The sequence below is a fragment of the Jatropha curcas genome, chromosome 5, assembly GCF_041381405.1.
Source record: "Jatropha curcas cultivar XTBG-Jc1 chromosome 5, XTBG_Jcur_1.0, whole genome shotgun sequence".
Taxonomy (NCBI): domain Eukaryota; kingdom Viridiplantae; phylum Streptophyta; class Magnoliopsida; order Malpighiales; family Euphorbiaceae; genus Jatropha; species Jatropha curcas.
Window position 1 is genome coordinate 30,216,324 of NC_143155.1, and position 19,686 is coordinate 30,236,009.

Here is a 19,686-nt window from a genome sequence, read left to right on the forward strand (position 1 = left end):
TATATATATAAGTAATTATTTTGTGGTGTTTAAAAAGAAATAAGATACTAAAATTACAAAAACATCCTCCTTCTCGAAAAAAAAATTCAAGAAATACAAAAAGACAAATCACGACAATTCTGTTTTGTTGGTTTGGAGGGTAGCCGGCTCTAAAGAACAAACCTCCCTCCAAAACAAATTTCCAAGGATTTTATCCGCACCCTTTGTTTTAAATAAATAAATAAATAATCCTTATTGGACAATTTTTGATTAATAGATCTACTTCCACCGTTTATTTTGTGGATCCTGGTAGTTGTAAACACAAATAGAATGAATGGATTAAATTAATAATTACATAAACTTAAAACATATATGAATAGTAACAAAATTTTAAATGGATCAGCAAAGAAAATAAAAGGGAGAAAAAAAAACTACAATTTTACAATATTTTTTGTGAAACAGGATAGTATATTTACAATTTTAGATGGCCTCAAAAGCCACTTATTAGTATTTTTTTAATTAAATGTACAGAAACAACACAGCAATCAGATGAAAGGCATAAACCTTATGAAGCTCACTCATCCTTCATTGCAAGTTCATGTCTCTTCTTTTGGCCGACTTCAACGAGTAACGTCAATAAAGCTTCGCACACTTGAGAAGCATCTGCTTCGGATGGGTCATCATTTAATGACGAGTACACCATCCAAGCATGGTCCAATTTACGTTTGGGACGCACTACAATAGATCCAGGGACTTCTGCATCACGACATGTGACCAGCCCATCACTCTTCTCACCATACCTGATTTGAAGTAACTGGGCGCATGCAGCCATTGCAGCACCAAGGGGCATCACCACAGGGAGTTTTGCTGGTTCGCCAACTAGTGGTAACTCTGCATGAGAAACATGGGAGAGTGTGGCTAGAACAGCAGGGCTAATACCAGCTTCTGTGTGGAACGATACAACAGGAAGTTCTCTCGGCAAATGGTGCTTCATCAAGAATTCCTTCCTCCTCTCATATGTCAAGTCTTCTAAAGCTTGCATGTCACCCTTCAATGTCACAGATAAAACAAAAATTTGCAGAACACTTAGAACCAAGGTATAAAAACCTGATGACTGCGCAAAGATAAAAAACAAGCGGGCAACAAAGGCAAGTCATTTTACAAGGAAGACCTTGACAAATTGACAACCACATTGCAGCCCATGATGATTTTTTCAGAACTGACAACAAAACTTAGGCTTACCTTAAGCACTTTACAGATTATAATCTCCATAAGCTTCCGCACATTAACATAATCACCAAGCTGCCCTTCACGTAAAATATCAGAAGCTATTGGGCTACCACCATATGGACTTTGTGCTAATACCAATCCAGCTACCTTATCCTTCAAATCAGACCAATACAATGATAAAGCAGCAGCTGCATCTATTCCTCCTTTACTATGCCCAAGAAGCATGACACGTTTATTTGAACCCCAATAGATTTCTTCAATGTATTCTTTTATCTCTCTGGCATTTTTCTCAACCGAAGCCTGGTAAAGTATTACAAAAAAGCTCAGTGAAGGATTTGAGCAATCATCATTAAAGGGTGGAACATGCCCAAAAATAAACATACTTCGCTGTGAATCCTGGCAATGTGACAAGTTAGACCCATCTTAGAGAAACGCACTTTCGTGTTGACAAAATAAAGTGGTCCATGATTACTGAAAAGACCTGTCAAATAAACAAAAATAAATAAATGATTTCAGTCCCAGATGACAGGAGGAAAAAAAAAATTTTGTAATTGTACATCAGAATTGCAAATTCAAGTATAAATGGTTCTGATTTAAATTTCTTTATAAGAACCAAAAAGCTCAGTCTTCAATAAAACCTCCTAAAGAAAAATAATCTTCTACCTGATTGATTATACAATTTGCCATGCTGTAAGGTTTTCTAACATATAATTGAGAAATACTGCCAAAAATTAGTTTCAGACATCCACATTGCCCTTTGTCAATCAAACCCAATGGTTTTTGTTCAAGAGTTCTAGATCTCTAAGATATGTCCCCTACAGATGATGGAAACTTGTTAAAAAAATACCGATTATTATTTTGTCTGATTCAAGAGAAATTTTGAAGAAAATTCTTCCAAAGACAGGCTAATGCGAATTACATTCACCTAGTCATGCATCAAGAATAAATGCAACCCATCCCATATGCAGGACACATCAATGATAATCCTGATGCCCATAATAGGGGCACAAAATGGAGAAAAACCTTTTCTGGATGCACTCTGTATCAAAGTCACTACCTGGAACCAACAAGTAGACCATTGAATTTGGCAACTTGTGCAGACCATGCCTGAAGAAAAGAAGAAACTGCTGAATCATTAACTGGAAAACCACAAAAATATATATATATATATATATGTTGGGGAGTAAAATATTTTTTGAATGGAGAAAGGATAATTAAATATTAATTAATGAAAAAAAAGGACTAATTTATTTCCTAATATTTCTGAATTCAATTCCCATTTCAATTGAATTTATAAAGATTTCTCTAAAAATTTTTATTTCAACATTGGTTATGTCAGATATGCACACGATAATCCTTAATTGTTACTCTTTAGGTCACTTGCAAGGCACATGGAGAAAAGAAGCTAGCAGCATATAAAAGACGCAGAGATGCTCATATACCTTAAAAAGCTAGGAGCACGACATTAAAGATGTAAAGAAGCTGATGTACCTTATATTATCAAGTACTTCCATAAACCTTCCCGTTCCATCCTCAACTGGAGGCATTCCTGAAGCACGTTGCATCCATCCTATATCATCAGCAGATCCACGAACAGTCCTCCTTGCTCGCTCAATTAGTCTGAAAAATCATCACATGATTTGAAAGACAAATAAGCTATCAGTGAAGGAAACCACACTGTGTTGTCAACAAATTAGCAACTAATGGAGGTTATTCCCCTACTTTGAAATGTCATCAGGAGAAGGGGAGAAAATCATTGCTTCTCAATTTTATAATTAAAATTGCGCATGGAATGAAAATTATTCAAGATAATAAGTTTCCAGTCACTAGTAAACAAAATATAACGATAGGTAAAATTTAATATCTAACATGATAATATCCCAATATGTAGAATCTATTTATCATGTGAAAGATCCCCTTAGCAACGAAGAAAATTAATACCCTTGAAAAATGGAAATTCCATTCTGCCCACTATGACTTGATGGTACAATCGCACTATTATTTTGGGATGGGCCATCTGAAGAGGTTCTTGTTATTTGGATAGAAGGTGCAGCAGTGGCAGACGTAGATGGTTTAATGGATGTAGATGGTTCAGGAAATGTTGAATGGTTTTGACGTGAAGATGCACAATCACCATCCGGAAATTCCTCAGTTTGTGCAGAAGAAAATGTCACCAATTCCTGTGCGTGTGTAGAATTCCCAGAATGTCTAGGAGAATGTTCCACTGCAACATTTCCAAATAATTCTAATCAAGTGATGCAGAATACATTCCAAACAAAAACTATAAACACATAGAGCAGGCAATGGTTGAGTAAATAAATGCTGCCTAGGAGCGGTAGCAAAATATGAAGATATCGATCCTACACCTTCAACCAAACAAAGTTTATATTTCAAAAATAAAGAGACAAATAAAAAGATTGAATGAATCTTGGGGAGTCAAATTGTAAAAGAAGAAAAATTTATATTGAGTATAATAATAAGTTTACCAGAATAATCAGTGAAACAGCGCGTTAGTAATGAAGTTGTTTGAACAAGGTAAGATGCAGCTTCATTGAGAGCTGGTACAGACGTCAACAGTGGAGGAATGAGCCTATCATCCCCTACACTGTCATTCCGCGCCTGAAAAAAGCACATCTGTCATAGGAAACTTAACCTTTCAAGAAAAAAACTTCAATTAATGAGACCATCGTTTTATAGCTTATTAGACTAAGATCAAATTGTTGACCCAAAACAAAGCATCGAAGCATGTTATCAACTATACTTAACATGAGTATTTACGCTGTCAACCAATTTTGTATCAATTGAAAAACCATCAAATTACTAAATGAGCATACATGTGCCATAAGTTATGCTTCAACAAAAATCATAAAGCCCCGTCCATATATGTAATTATAAACGCGTATCTAGGGATGCAAAAGAAATATGAACCGCCAGAATAAAAATGTAAATACTCACCATCAATGGGCTTCTTGATTCTGTGCTTGTTCTAGGGCTTCCAGCTTCCCCCATGACAACCTTTAGCAAGAAAACATATGCAGAAGCAACACAAATTAGCTCTCCAACGAATATATCCGAAGACCATAAACTTTGTCTCCAATATATGAAAAAAACCAAAAAATTGAGATCGCTCAATGCTGCTTTTATTCTTTATAACTGAAAGATTGCTAAAAATTGCTCTTGTAATCCACCACCATTACATATTGCGATATACAATGGATTCGTAAATTGATCTTTTGTGTAACTAGGCAATTCCAGGACATTGAATAAAAGGAATAAAAATTGCCACCCGAAACTAAAACTTAATGTGGTTTCAGTAAACTGTATTGGGAAATCGATGAATGATCAGATAAAATTAATCAAAATTTGGGAAATTTGAGAAAGCTAGAAAGAGGAAATGAAAACGCCTGAATTAGAAAGCTGGATTAGTTTCTTACCAGAATACTGGGCAAGTTTAGAATTGTGAATCAAAGGAATCCGCAATTGAATTGAATCTTTTATTATTAGTTTTTAAAATTATACATTTCTCTGTAACTCAGAAGCGTATAGAATCGGCAATCTCAACGGCAAGGCAAAGTAGCGGGCGGTGAAATTGAACAAAAGACTACGTCGTTTTCAATGGATGTGGGCCTAGATGTTGGCCCAAATGACAGAATTATGAATTACGATGAATGCAGCCCACCGTCAGCCAAGCTTTGGGTTGATTAATCGGGAATTTTTTTTTTTTTAATCAATTTATATTTTAAATTTAATAATTCATAAATTAATTCAAAAACTAAAATATACTTATAGGCTCAGTTTAGGACTAATATTAATTTTTTTTTATAAATGATAAGTGTATAAACTTTAATTATTATACTATTAAAAATAGAAATTATATTTTTAACAAATAATTTTAAAAAAGTATATTTATGCATAAAAACTGTAAACAAAAATAAAGGTGACAATTAATGATCTCAGAAATAGCAACTGATCTGCTAAAAAGTTCATAGGTTCGGTCTTATAGAAATTTCAAAACGCAGCATTGTATTTCTGACTGAAAAAGAAAAACACTTGATGAAAATAAAAGGAAAAATAAAGAAATATAGAAGTAGCTGTAGCTGCTGCTGCTGCTGCTGCTGCTGCTGCTGCTGGTTGCTGGATGCTGGATGTGATCACAAGCTACGAAGAAGGATACCTTCGAAAGTAATGCCTGGCCCAAAAGCTAAGGCAAGTCCCCATTCTTCACCTCCATCTCTCTTCATTTCTTCTCTCATGTAATCGATAACATAGAATACAGTGTTGCTGCTAACATTTCCATAATCCATTAAAGCCCTCCTGCTGCACTCTAGTTTTTCAGTGTTTAGCTTCAGAGTACTCTCTAGCCGGTTAAGTATAGCTGGTCCACCTGGATGGACAGCCCAGAACAAATCATTGAACTCGGTTAATCCAGCCTTTGACATGAGCTTTTTGCAGAATTCCTCTATGTTATCTTCAATCCTTTGAGGAAGGTCTCTTCCAAGCTTGAAATTTATGCCCTCTTCAGAAAGGCATCCATCAATGACATTTTGTGTACCTGGTAATGATTGCTGAACTGCATAGTTCAGCTCCAGGAAAGGAGACTCCTTATCTATTACAGGGTTGGCTCCAATTATAACAGCTGCAGCTCCATCGCCAAAAAGTGCAGCCCCTACAAGATCATAAGGGCGTGCTTTGTTTGGGGGCCGAAAACCTAGTATAGTAGTTTCAGAAGTCGTTAATAAAACACGACTTCCTGGATTGTTTTCAGCTATGTCCTTAGCAACTCGAAGGCCGGTGACACCACCATAACAGCCTAAAAAGTATAGCATTACTCGACTAACATCGCTTCTTAAGCCTAGCTGAGTGGCTAGATGAAGGTCACCACCAGGTAGGCGTATCTCACTGGAAGAAACATAGACAATATGAGTAATATCTTCCACTGGTCTTCCCCATTCCTTGATGCAAGCAAGGCTTGCTTCCTTTGCCATCTCAACGACTGCAGGATTTGCTATTTCAAGCCTTTGTTTGATTGTTGGTGTGCCCTCAGTTGCAAGTTCAGGGTATTTCTCCAGAATCTCTTTTGACATCACTGTGTATCTTTTCTTCACAGTAGTAGTTTTACCTAGCAAAAGAAAGACATCAATTTTCTTTTTTCTTTAAACCAAAGAAATGAAATTATTGAGCTTTAATAGAAGAAAGTTCACTTACAAAGCCGCTCCAATTTCTCCTTGATGGATACATCATCACATTTGGTGTCTCGGATATAGCCCTCAACAAGGCAGTCCTGGGGAATGAGTTGTTTAGGGAAGGCCTTGCCTATTGCAAGTATTGTTGCCTTCCCTAAGGTAGGAGTACGTCTAGTGAGGAAAGTACAGCGCCCTGAAGAACCGTTACTGTCTGTTTTTAGCATCTTCAACAAGTTTAACTAGAATATAGTTTGCCAGGAAGATGACTTATTGGAGAAACAATGAGGAAATAAGAGAATATAAATAAGAGCTCACCTTTACTTGGAGAGAGGTTGGTGTAAAGCAAGACTGGCATGAGAAATAAGAAAATGTATATTCCATTTGGGTTTGATAACTTTTTGGTCTTTTGTGGTTGGAAGCATGAGTCCTTCAATAGGGGCGACGATCTTTTCCTGCGTTTTATTTTTCTTTTGTATATCCGTCCTTTATAAAACCATTTTTATAACATGTGGTTGACCTGATTCTCACTTACCTTCTTTTTCTGCAAAAACTTTGAAGAAATGGTCACATAATCAAAGACTGTGACATCCTAAGGATCTGATAAGTTACATTTACTGTAATAAATATAACCTTAGCTAAATTCAATAACAAACAAAAATAATCACATTTGGCGCTGAATTCTCTGATTCTAACCTCCAAGCTACTAGGTTAGTGGAAACAATAGCATGTAGAAGGAAACGAAAATGCATATAGCACACTCTACCCCAACACCCACAAACCCCCCCCCCCCCCCCCAAAAAAAAAAAAAAAGGACAAATTGAAAACATAAAAAAATATCTCAATAATGTTAATGAATGCAAATATTTTGCAGGTCCGAATAAATAGTCTGCGACCCCTTCACAACACCAAGATGACAAAATCATGCAACAACACCTTTTTTTTTTTTTTTTTTTTTGAAATCACCATGCAACATTAGTACTGTTGAACATTCCGTTCTACTATCTGTAGAGAATGAGAAACAAGCATAAAGTGACATGTGTGACGGAGAGTACAAGGAAATACTTAATTATTATGATTACATATTTTTCTACAATGTTGCATAATTGAATAAAGCTTTGCAAAGACATGAATCAAATATTATATTAGCAGGGATCTAGATGCATTCATCCTTGAACACAATATAACAGAAAGGCGCACGATACTTACTTAACCAAAATATGCAAAAAGGTATATTTGAAAGGCTTCCATATCCACCATCTGACTAGCATTGCACTTATGCCAGAGTTCAGTGACTCATCAAGGGCATGTTCATGAGTTTCCATATGAGGAGATGCTTGAACTTTTGCACTTGAATGATGCAATCAGACTTCAGGGGGCCAAGGTCTCTGCACCTTGGAGCTCATTTAGCCCCCTCTTAGATAGAAACTTTACTGTTTCTCATTTGGCATCCTCTTAGATAGAAACTCTACTTCTTTTGATCTTCCCCCAGCTTCTAAGGCAACTCTCAAATTTTCTAGGCAACTCAGCGGTTGATGATTGCCTTTCTCCACCAATTCATAGTACAACCCAAATGCTTCTGAAAGCTTCTTCATTTTACAAAGACCTTCAATTACTGTGTTGCACATATCAATATCAATATTGTGATGTTTCTCCAGACAAAATAGCAACAATTTGTTTGCCTCAAGTAACTTTCTACTCTGAGAAAGGAAAATAATCAATTCTTTCATGTCAACCATGTACCCGTTATCATAAAGTAGCCCAACAATCCGAAATCCTTTATCTCGCAGTCCATTGCTAAAGAGTAATCTTACAGTATGTGTTGATAGGGTAACATTTTGTCTAATTTTACCCTCCAACAATAATACTACAAGGCTAGCTGATTCATGGGCATAACCCTTTTTCAGAAGTCCTGCAAGTATAGAATGGAAAGTAGAAGTTGTAGGAACAATGGAGCTCTTTAGCATCTTCTGTAGAGTCTGGTAAGCAAGAAGAGGCTCACCCTTCTGCAAGAGACCATCAATCAGCGACTGGTAGATCTCAGAATCAGGATCAAAATTTCTTCTTAACATTAAGACCAAGAGCTCGTAGCCAGCTTCAAATGTGCCTTCCTTACAATGCCCTATTATCAAAATCTTGTAAGAAGTAGGATCTTGTGTTCCCCTTTTCATTAGTTGCCTGAACCCCCTTTCTGCCTTGCTAGTCTTCCCATTTTTACACAAAAACTGAAACATGGATTTGTAGGCTGCAACAAGAGGCGTACTACCATCATCTCTTAATAAAATGCCCTTCTTTAGCAGCTCGTCATACAATTTCTCTGCTCTCTCAAAGTCCCCTATGTGACACAAGTTCCTAACCAGAACACTGTACGTAGCAGAATCTGGCTGGACCTTCCACTCCATCATCTTCTCAAAAACCTTCAAGGCCTCGTTCAAATTCCCTGCATTGCAATGTCCATTCATCAATGTATTCAAAGTACAGGTATCAGGAGAAAATCCTCCAACCTCCAAGGCTCCCTCCAAAACCTCTTTGATCTTATCAATCTTCTGGACTTCACAAAGGCCTTTAATAAGCGTGTTATAAGTAACTGCATTTGGTTTCAATCCTTTGTCGACCATCTCTTCAAAAACAACCAAAGCCTCATCAATATTTTGCTTCATACAATATCCTCTAAGCAAAGTGGTGTAAGAAACAACATCAGGATTCAAATCTTCACTTTTCTTAACCATCCCCTTAACCACATTGTGTGCTGTCTTAACCTTTCCTGCTCTACACAACCCATCAACAAGCGTATTATAAGTCACAATATCAGGATCACAGTTAAAACTCGACATTTTCTGGAAAAACCTAAACCCGTCATCAACCATTGAATTCTTGCAGAACCCTCTAATCAGAATGTTAAAGGTATATGTATCAGGCGCAACACCATACGTGCTCAGCATTTCGTCGAATACACTCTTGGCCATATTGGTGCGTCCACGTTTAAGCAAAATCAACAAAAGACTATTAAATGTAACCACAGATGGGGAAACTCCAACAGATTTCATCGAAGTAAAAAGCTTTACAGACTCTTGAAACAACCCAGCTCGACCATAACTTCTGATTAAGCTATTAAAGAACCTGTCCTCAAGCTTAACCGTCCCATTAGACTTTCTCTTGATGGAAAACAAGAAATTACGCGCTACATTAAGGTTCCGAGCGCGACCCAAGATTTCTAACATCAAGAAATAGGATTGGTCATTGTGGGTGAAACCCATTTGAGGAAGCCAATTGAAGAATTTAAGGGCTTTTGATGGAACTTTGATAAGGCGAAGAACTTGGAAGCCAGTGGTTTTAGAAAATGAGGGAGAAAGAGATGAGAGAGAAGACTCTAGCTCACTTGACCATGATTTGGTGTTTATGAGTCGCGCAATGGATTTAGCCTTCTTGGTTTTAGTGGAGAGTCTTCGCTCAACATTAGCTTCCAGTTCTTCATCGTCACGGCTCTCGATCTTTTGAGAATAGTACCTGAGAGGGACGAAAAGCTCTTGAGAGTTGATTTTGGAAAATTGCCTAGCAACGAACGGCAGCGCCCAACTCTGAGAAGTACGAATGGCAATCATGAGTAGAGATTTCTACGGTTGGGGCTGGCTGTAGGCAATGACAAGGTTCAAAGGATTTTTTTTGCGGATCGAAGATTTGTCGTCGGTGAAACGTGGTGGCGAATGCGGGTGGCGAATGAGCGAGGGAGACAGGCAAAGGTAAAAACGATACTGTTGGGAAGAGTTCTAGGGCCGGGCCGGGACAGTCACTAACATTTGGATCAAGTAGAGCTATTCGAAACCGGGTCAGGATAGGTTCAAATGGAGTTCGACCCGATATCCAAAAGCTGATCCTTCTTACAGTTGAAGGCGAGTAAAACGACACTTCGAGGAAGAGAACCAAAATGATGCAACCGATATTCTATGTTGTTATGCTTACGCATCAGTTCATGACTCACATATTTAGCTTAGTTATCTTTGAAGAGGCTACAAATACCACATTCGTAGTTCATCCCACTCAAACCCACAGAAATATATAGCGTACAAGCTCAATATCTCGGTTAATTTATAAGCAGTTCGCACACTATAACAAGTAGCAAAAATAAAGGGAGCAGTAGTTGCAGTTTTGGTTGTTCTAGCTCTTGTTCAATTCATGGCAATGCCAGGAGAGGCTGTGGATTGTGGGCAAGTGAATTCGGCTTTGGCCCCTTGCATTCCCTTCCTGACTGGAGCAGATACTGCTCCATCAGCAGCATGCTGCGGTGGAATCAAGAATTTGAAGGCGCTTGCTCCAACCACAGCCGATAGGCGAGCTGCGCGCGACTGTGTTAAGGCTGCTGCTTCTCACTATCCAAATATAAATGAAGATTCTGCTTCTTCGTTCCCTAAAAAATGTGGGGTTGAAGTGAATATTCCCATCTCCAAAACATAAATTGTCAGAAGTAAGTTTATATCATTACTTACTCTATATATTAGTTGTTAAGTATTATAATTACGTTATTTCCTAACATGATCTGCAAGTAATCTTAGTTTTCTTAATTTTCTTGTTCCAGCATCAACTAAAATGAAGACGTATAGCAGTGACAAGAAGAACAAAGTTTTTGGAAGCCCTGGGTGTTGTTGACTTCTCTTGTTTATGTTATAATATACCTAAATAAATAAATGCTGGTTGGTATGAATCCTGCTAGATTCTTCGCATAAATGCTTTTCCAAGTGAGAAAGTACCTTCGAAAGAATTGGATATTAACGTATGAGAATAATTACATGTAAAACATAACATATTGTGGTGTATCTTTCATGAACCATTTTCAAGCAAATAATAAATTATGAGTGCCAAAAAACAAAACAAATAAAATAAAATGAAAGACCTAAGAATGCGGGTGTCATCCCAATTAAAGAGATTCAGCAGGGATTTTTTGCAAACGGTTCACGCGGACTACGCATTTAACCATGATCACCGTGGCCCATTATAAATGGAAACTTCCAAGCAGGATTTCAAAACGGAAGACTATATTCTCATCCATTTTCAGTATTAGAGAGGCAGAGTTTAATACTGAAAATGGTTAACTCTAAACTCAAGCTTCCTACACCAGATCACCTACCAAAATCCAAATGAGCAAAATTTAGGTCTTACATAATAAATAAGTGAAACCTATAATATCTGATCAAACGTTCTCAGTATACTATCATATACATGCTGCTTCAGCTGTTTCATTCGTCCAAATCCATTGTGAGTCACAACTACAAATATCAATTTGCTTTGCGCAATCAGCTACACCAAGCTTCAAGATGATCGCTTATGATAATACCTGCAAAATATAAACATGAAATGAGTTTGCTTGTATGGATGGATATGTTTAGAGAGAGAGAGAGAGAGAGAGAGAGAGAGGGAGAGAGAGAGAGAGAGAGATGGATTTGTGATTCTCTTTGAAGAAGAGAGGACATACACATAGATCTTTATTCCATAAATGGATGCATATTTTCGTAGAAGACGTTCCACGGTGTACCACTGCGACCTATTTGATTCATCTTGATACCCAATACGAGGCATGTGGATCGAGGCTTTATGGAAAAAACAAATGTAGATACAGTTAAATTTATGTATGGAAGAGGAAAATGCAAATACAAACTATTCCAAGTAAGCAGCTGCCAGAGGCTGCCACTGAACTTCAGTAATCCAAGAATTCTATTGTATGGTAGAGTAAGTTTTTATCAAATAGCATGCAAAGTTCTTCGACGTTCAAGGTTTAGCCAGATTTTGATATTTTCTCACCTCAAGAAAAAACCAGAAAGATAAATTATCTAATTGCTTGGCACTGCTCAGGTCCATCCTATTATCAATCCTAAACGTTAGTCCTTATTACTCAGCTGATTTCTAAATAAAGTTCCATGTTTTTTCTTGTTGGATCGACTAAACACCAACAACCATACCACAAATTCACATATGCCTTGAAGAGTTGGATAAAGACAGAAAAATAAGCATGTCTTCCTATGGGATGAAAATAAACGATAAATCAAAAACCAACTAAACCAAAAGAGTGGAAAATTATACCAGTATTCTGAGCTGCCACATATGAAGCCTTAGATAGGCAACACTCCAGGTCAGGAATAGAGATATTGCTGCGCACTTTACGCCTAGGATTATATGATTGCACAACAGCCAAAGCCACCCACTGAGGAGAATCACATCCTGTATCATCTGTACGGCAATAGATGGGCCAAGGGGCAACAAAAATTCAGATATGAAGCGAAACTAACATTTGTCCATGCTAAAACAAATGGATTATAGAATGGTACATATTACTGCATAATTATAGCATTACAAATCGGCGGAAACTGCTGAAGAGGGATGAGTTACTGGGAATTGAATGCTTATTATTCTGCTACCAACCATCATTAAAGCATTCAACAACAACCTAGCAATGTATGTACAATCCACTTGGAATATTAAATTTTTCAGCAGCAGGAATGAGGAAGAAAACAATATCCACACATCTGGAAGGACTTGTCTAATTGATCCAGACACCTTATATTTGCATTATACTACACTGCACAATTGATTCAATGTGTGCAATGCAGAATCATGATCATTTGTTATATTACTGATGAACATTTGTTTGTCAGTAATATAACAGAATAATGGCATATCAAAAAGCATTTTGGATAACAAACGAAAGAGATAAAAGAACACCCAAAAGCTGACCATTGATTCTTATTAGATGGAGATCACCAAGATGAAGATCCCTAAATTCATATGCCTGTCGATAGGCATTAGGGATACTTGAAGACAGCTTGGCCAGTGCATTAAACATTCCTCCGTGGCCCCAATTTCCAGAGCCATCTACACAACTGCCAAATTAATATCAGAGTCAAACCTAAGAGTAATATAGATTATTACTTGACAAAATTCAAACAACTTATTTTCCATAGAATAGAATGTTCAAAGTCATCTTAAAAACATAGCTCAAACAGAACTGAACTTCTTGTCTTCATTAATATGCATTCGGAGCAAACTCCTATCCTACTGAAAAATAGGCCTACCAGTGAGGAAGCAAATCAGATGCATCTTCAACACAAGGAAATACCTGAATATGATGGTGGGCTCAGATGGGCATACTTTTGCTGGATCTGTACAATCTCCAGCAATAAATTGAAGAGAGCCAGAATCTGACAAGACATCACGAAACACATCTTGGTCAGGATCTTGAACAGACAATGAATGGTATCCAAGGGATTCCCACTTAGATAACTTTTTCTCTTCCGCTTTCTTCCTTGCAGCCTCAAGTTTGAGATGCTTATCCTCAGGTATGCTCTTTCTGTGTCCCAAATCCAAGAAACTGTTGTCACTTGATTTTGATGCTTCCTTAAACTTTTCAACCCATGAGAGATATGATGCCTCATCAAGACCAGGATCATAATCAACAAAAGCAGGTTTTCCCCTAATAACATCAAAACTGTTTTGATCAATTTGATTTAGCTCATACTTATTGTCCTTTCCCAATTTCTGATTGTTGTGCATAGCAATTACCTTCTCTATCATAGAAGTCAATTGTGACATATTTGGTTCATCTGATTTTTCAGTATTGATATCTGAAGGATCAAACATATGTAATCCAAATATGATAGATCGCAAATCAACGGTTTCAAATCCTGTTTCTTTTCCTTCCTGTTCCATAATGTCATCCCCTACGACATTACGACTAAGCTGCAATTTCTTCTCTGCCCTTTGCATAATGGCCTACATCCACATGTTTGAAGAACACCACATTGAGAAAAAAGACATCAATCAATCATTACCCATTGATATACAAAATCTCACCTCTTCTACAGTATGCCTTGTGACCAAGTTTATTGATAACACATGATTGATTTGACCAATCCGGTGTGCTCTCTGTAAAGCTTGCTTGTCAACTTGGGGATTCCAATCTTGCTCATAGAATATAACCTGTGCATAGTATTTTGTAAAATGTCAAAACTTTACAGCATGTCTTATAAAATTCAATGCCACTTCTCGAGGCATTAACCATAGACTCAGGCAGCCGACTACACTACCACTAACATGGTATACTTTCCAAACTTAGCTATCCCATCATTATAAGTCAGTGTAAACGAGTTTAGCCAAGATTCACACTCTTCCATTTTGAGTGGAAGCAAATACTACATGAGTCACAAAATTCAAGAGTAAATGAGAGAAAGAAGGGCCCAATGCCAAATGAATTAATGAGGAATTCTTTCTTTACAGTTTAAACACTAAGGAAAAAGCCTGCACTGTGGCTTAGTGATTGCTGACAACTAGCATCGTTATGATAAAAGTTCATCACAGCCACCGCTAAAATTCTCACCAGGAACACAAATTCAAAAGAATTTCCAGATAGCACAAATGAACCTCAGATATGTATTATCTTACCATCCTGATTACTTAATATCTCAATGTTCTAACCCCAGACATCACAATATAAAGATCAAACTTAAAGCATGATTTTTGCACTATAATTACAACAATTTAATATAAATTTCAGACAGAGAACGTAATCTTTTTGTCAGCTTAGTAACATATTAATGAGTTCATACACCAAAGGCTAATTCTTCATGAAATTTTAGATAAAAAAACCCACCGTGTCTGCAGCCACAAGAGTTAAGCCAACTCCTCCAGCCCTCGTAGATATCAAGAAAACAAAAGCACTATTTTCGTCAATTTCAGAATTCAACTTCCCTAATTGTCCACTAAAACTTCTTATGGCAGCAAACCGTTCCTCAGCCCGGATTGAACCATCAAGACGCTCATAGGAATAGTTGCGTAACTCCAAAAAATCCTATATTGAATAAAATATCCATAATTAACACTTTTCATAAAAATCCTATATTGAAGGAATTAATAAAACTTTTAAGGATAATATACCTGTAAAATGTCAAGTGTATGGGTCATCTGTGCAAAGAGAAGGACACGATGCCCAGAATCATGTAGTTTCTGAAGTAGTTGGTCCAAAATTATAAGCTTTCCACTCGCCTAAATGTGAAGTTAACCACCCAAAAAGAAAAAGAAAAAAAGAAAAAAGAGAAGAATTTACTTGCAAATGCACTAGTGGATTCAGAGAATCAGAGATGCAGCTCATATTGCCTGTTCCCAACTTAAAAATTTATATATCTAGGTTTTTATATTGCTCTTTCTTCCTTTGTTGTAAAGTTACGGGAACACAGAACTTGGTACAAACTCCACCCGCTCTCATTTCCAACAACACATACACAATGGAAAAGAAGGCTACCTGCCCTAGGTGTTCACCCTCTTCAAATGGCTCAGGCTCAATACCAGGAAAGAGGTAAGGGTGACTACAGGCTTTTCGAAGCTGTATTACCTAGACACGAGGCAAAAATAACAAAAGCATCATGTCAGGAAAATATCATTGTATTCAAGTAACTAAAGAAAATTTTGTTTGCTATAATATGATGTTTGAAACCAAGATTGAAGAATTAAATTACAATATTCTGTAGAGATTGATGATTAGACGATGCAGAAGAAAATGCAAGAAGTTCCGGAAGCTCTTTCCTCAATATTGACATATAAACCCTCTTTTGGAGGCTGACCAGTGGAACCATCCTATCAAGATCAAGCAAAGCATAAAATCAAAGTTTTGAGCAAAGAGACACTAGAAAACATATCGCAAAATTTGAAACACAACAAACTTACACAGTAACCTCAGTAAGTGGTGGCAGCAGTAGGATACCACACTCCATAAGCTTGGATTTTGTTCTTCTGAGCATGAAAGCTTTCAATATGCACTTTAAAGTCTTAAATTGCCCTTTCACCTTTTCCGTGTGAAGACCTGTTATCAGGAATAATATTTTTGCAGTATTTATATCTCAAAAGGCAGGCATAATTAAGTTGAATGTAAAAGTCATTACTCTTGAAATCTGAACAGAACGACAGTGACCGAGAAATGCAGGCATCAATAGCCATATTTATCATAAGGAATATGTTATGTTAGCACACCAAATTAGTAGTGATACCAGCTGAGGGACGCAAATTTTTGATATTTCAGTATCAACTTTCAACAAAAAACTTCCTTTCGTACTAATGTAACTTTCTCATATTTGAGGTCAGAATATAAAAATATTAGTAATGAAACTTCTCTGACCCATTATTTGTCCAGGAAATCGAGAAACTAAGAAATCCAGCACAAACTAAGAAACCAGATTTATATCATCACTTCAAAAGTCAAATAGCACAAGTGGCCATTCAATTAAAACCATAACAATTTTACAGCATAATATTGGAACAAGATGAACACTAATTTACGTAATTCCATGTTTTGACATTTATAAATAACTTTTAGTTAATCTCATCAGTAGTATTTTCATCATTGAATTCAATCATGCATCATAGACTGCATAGCTAGCAAGAAAAACCTTTCAAATCTATGACCTGCGGTTATTCTTATTTTGGGAAATCTTCAAAAAAAAAAAATCACTAGACTGCAAATTACAGCCCACTGAGATCTCTGAACCCATTTAACCTCTAGAAAACAATCAGAGATCAAAGAAAAATGTATTATTCAAACTCTTAAGATTGTAATGATGATTTTGGGAGAAGGCATAAGTTACGGGATAACCTGATGTGAGATCTCCAGCTTCTTTGAATGTGTAAAGGAACTGCTCCAGAGTCCCAAACACTAAAGTCATACAGAAATGCATCAAGGCCCACAGTTCAGTGAGATTATTTTGAATAGGAGTGCCAGTCATCAATAGCCGTCTTGGAATGAGAAAACGATCTTTGAGTACATTATATAGAACCTGTTGAGGTTTAGCTCTAATAAGCGAGAAAATAAATGTTATCCACAGTAGACATTCAAATCTAGTATTACCCAATCATGCTTGCAAACAAAAATTTTTCTTGAAAATCTAGAAAGTTCTCACCAACTTCGGGGCATTTCCAATTATACAGTAATGACAAAAGACATAATGAGTATTTTTTTTTTTTTTCTTCACAATTATATTTGTCAATTTCCAAATGAACGTGAATCTTCCAATTATATTTTCCAATTTCACAGTGAACATGATGAATTCACTGAACTATCAAATTGAAAAGCCTGATTAACATATTCAAATCTAATTGACAACCAGAATGCTAAATAAAATGAATTCATAATTAGGCATACACTGGAAGGATTTTTAAGTCTTTGAGCTTCATCAATGATTGCATAATGCCAAGGAATTTGAGAAAGAAAATCTTGATCTATCAATGCTATGTCATAGGTTGTCAACAGCACATCAAAAGGTAACAATGATCCCTGTAAAGCAGTTATTAAACAGTCAAGACATGCAGTTTAGATCGTAGAGAAAAACCTAAAGTTCAAAATTAAAACACAAGAAGGGAAAAAAAATTCTAGAAAAGTGGAACCATGAGAAGTTTACATAGTGATCCAGTTTGTAAAGTGCATTGCAAGATTTAAACTCACATCAGCTAAGGAGGAATGTCCGTTTACATGATCATATATTGCCTTCCGTACACTGCGCCTGTGTTCTTTGTCACCAACATACCTGAGCACCTTTAATTTTGGAGTGAATTTAGCCATTTCTGAGACCCAGCCATCTGTGACACTTAGAGGACACAATACCACTGCAAATGTTTGAATAAGAGCAAGAAGTCAAAAATATTTTTGAATGCAGGTCAGTTGCAGAAATAGATGCCAAAGCATTCAAAACCAATTAATCAAAGAACAGGCTTCCTTAACTTACAAAAAGGTCCAGGTGATTTTCGGTGAACTTTCAAATAACTTAAGAAAGAAATAGCTTGTAGCGTTTTCCCCAATCCCATCTGCCAATCACTAACTCATCAAATCAAACATAACGATAATATAGTAGCAAAGGATGAGCTAATAGAACTCTATATAGCACTTAACTACTGTAGTTATTGACATTACATATCTATTCTTATGACAAATGTAAGATAATCTCCTCTATAAAGAGCTTGTGAAAGTATTCAGGTCCTCCCCCAATTTCATGGAAATGAAAATGGTAACGTACCTCATCTCCTGCAAATAAAATCTCACCGTTAATTTCCTTTATGTTTCCTTGTAACCGTAAAGTATTAAAACAGAAAAAGCTACCAAGTATAACGTTGACGCCGAGAAGATATCTCCGTATAAGCCACGAGACACCTTCCACTTGGTGTGGTTTAAGCGTCGCCGTAATACCGATTTCTGCAGTGTCTAGAGGGACGTCTTCGGCGCGTGCGTCGGCGTCGAGTATAATAGTAGCTGCTGCCTTGAGTCTCTGCTCGTAATTCATTCTTTTTCTGCTTTGTCGAGTTGTAATAGGATTGGTAAAAATAGCGGTTAGGATACAAGAGCTTGGGAGAACGCGGGGAGAAGTTTGGAATTTGGATTTTAATTGACGATTGTAACCTTACAGAATTTATCCAAGGGAGTATCGGTTAAGTGCAGGGATATTACGGGAATTTAGCAATCTACGACTGCGGCGTGTGTTTTGTCTATCCGCGGGAAAGGGAGAAGCAACTTTTCCCTCCTTATTGCATTAGAAGTAGAACACGCATTATGTATTAAAGATATATCAGCAAAGTCTGCCGTTTTCTGGCCATTCGACGACTGCCTAATATGTTTAACGACAGTCGCATTAGAAAGCGCCACGTATTTTTGCTAATATAAATGAGGTGTCGCTAATAGCATGTTTCCATTAAACGATCATTTTATCATCCAACGACCACCTAAAAGGTTGAACGAGAGATCGGAGGAACAGGATGTGTATGTGTTCATAAAAATTAAAACCATAGATCTATTTGATGAATTGCAATTTGCATCCACAGAGAACATAGGCCCAACTAAAAGAGTGTCATATACTCGTATCACCTCAATATTCAAGATCTACTGTTTGGGCTAGGGCCCAATTAACCTATCTTAGGCCCAGTTTGATATATAAATGAATTACAGAAAATTTTTTGAAATTCATCATTTATATGTATTATATTACAAATAAAAATATTTTTTTCACTTATAAAAATTAAATTTTATGATTATTTATTATTTTACAAATGAATTACATATTTCAGATCCATTTATATCAAACAGATAATTAATTTAGAATTAAAATAAAAATATTTATCCAGCCAACCAGGTGTGATCCGGTTGGTTCTCACTAATATGAAAAATAAAAAGAGTTACTTTACAATGTAGTCCACCATATTAATTTGATTTTTTTACCATTAGACCTTTTAATGAATTAAAAAAAAATTGTCCACAATGCAATTATTTAGAAAGAGTCAA

General features: G+C 36.6%; 4 protein-coding genes and 1 pseudogene across 9 annotated transcripts; 1 reads left to right on the plus strand and 4 right to left on the minus strand.

Annotated features, from left to right (window-relative positions):
* Positions 1-391: 391 nt before the first annotated feature.
* On the minus strand, positions 392-4,781 carry LOC105643212 (alpha/beta-Hydrolases superfamily protein). Of its 2 annotated transcripts, none has more exons than XM_012228296.4 (9): positions 4,644-4,781; positions 4,165-4,224; positions 3,696-3,828; positions 3,151-3,433; positions 2,701-2,829; positions 2,267-2,316; positions 1,593-1,690; positions 1,222-1,509; positions 392-1,027 (listed from the first exon to the last, which is right to left on the minus strand). In XM_012228296.4, exons 2-9 carry the CDS (start codon positions 4,216-4,218, stop codon positions 554-556), a joined length of 1,509 nt encoding a protein of 502 aa, XP_012083686.1. In that variant the 5' UTR covers positions 4,219-4,224; positions 4,644-4,781; the 3' UTR covers positions 392-553. The 2 variants fall into 2 exon arrangements, with proteins under 2 accessions (XP_012083686.1, XP_012083685.1); XM_012228295.4 differs by having other exon boundaries at positions 3,696-3,843.
* A 376-nt stretch (positions 4,782-5,157) lies between these two features.
* LOC149496578 (type III polyketide synthase A-like) lies at positions 5,158-7,791 on the minus strand. Of its 2 annotated transcripts, none has more exons than XM_089721199.1 (4): positions 7,599-7,791; positions 6,708-6,942; positions 6,415-6,585; positions 5,158-6,328 (listed from the first exon to the last, which is right to left on the minus strand). In XM_089721199.1, exons 2-4 carry the CDS (start codon positions 6,745-6,747, stop codon positions 5,361-5,363), a joined length of 1,179 nt encoding a protein of 392 aa, XP_089577325.1. In that variant the 5' UTR covers positions 6,748-6,942; positions 7,599-7,791; the 3' UTR covers positions 5,158-5,360. The 2 variants fall into 2 exon arrangements, with proteins under 2 accessions (XP_089577325.1, XP_089577324.1); XM_089721198.1 differs by having other exon boundaries at positions 6,415-6,603.
* On the minus strand, positions 7,599-10,543 carry LOC105643370 (Tetratricopeptide repeat (TPR)-like superfamily protein). Its single transcript, XM_089721197.1, has one exon. The coding sequence runs from the start codon at positions 9,989-9,991 to the stop codon at positions 7,820-7,822; it is 2,172 nt and encodes a 723-aa protein (XP_089577323.1). The 5' UTR covers positions 9,992-10,543; the 3' UTR covers positions 7,599-7,819.
* On the plus strand, positions 10,500-11,111 carry LOC119371505 (non-specific lipid-transfer protein A pseudogene; annotated as a pseudogene). The gene is made up of 2 exons (XR_005179127.2): positions 10,500-10,851; positions 10,963-11,111. The product of XR_005179127.2 is annotated as a non-specific lipid-transfer protein A pseudogene (transcript).
* A 235-nt stretch (positions 11,112-11,346) lies between these two features.
* On the minus strand, positions 11,347-18,950 carry ASG3 (SNF2 domain-containing protein / helicase domain-containing protein). Of its 3 annotated transcripts, XM_012228298.4 has the most exons (17): positions 18,514-18,950; positions 18,431-18,438; positions 18,143-18,221; positions 17,863-18,023; positions 17,563-17,694; positions 17,017-17,197; positions 16,095-16,230; positions 15,887-16,004; positions 15,673-15,762; positions 15,309-15,416; positions 15,025-15,222; positions 14,229-14,354; positions 13,495-14,147; positions 13,113-13,258; positions 12,462-12,608; positions 11,857-11,971; positions 11,347-11,718 (listed from the first exon to the last, which is right to left on the minus strand). In XM_012228298.4, the coding sequence occupies exons 1-17, from the start codon at positions 18,692-18,694 to the stop codon at positions 11,694-11,696; spliced, it is 2,604 nt and encodes an 867-aa protein (XP_012083688.1). In that variant the 5' UTR covers positions 18,695-18,950; the 3' UTR covers positions 11,347-11,693. The 3 variants fall into 3 exon arrangements, 2 of the variants coding, with proteins under 2 accessions (XP_012083688.1, XP_089577322.1); XR_016320847.1 differs by lacking the exons at positions 18,431-18,438; positions 18,514-18,950 and having other exon boundaries at positions 11,347-11,507; positions 11,604-11,718; positions 18,143-18,305; XM_089721196.1 differs by lacking the exons at positions 18,431-18,438; positions 18,514-18,950 and adding an exon at positions 18,328-18,427.
* Positions 18,951-19,686: the final 736 nt, after the last annotated feature.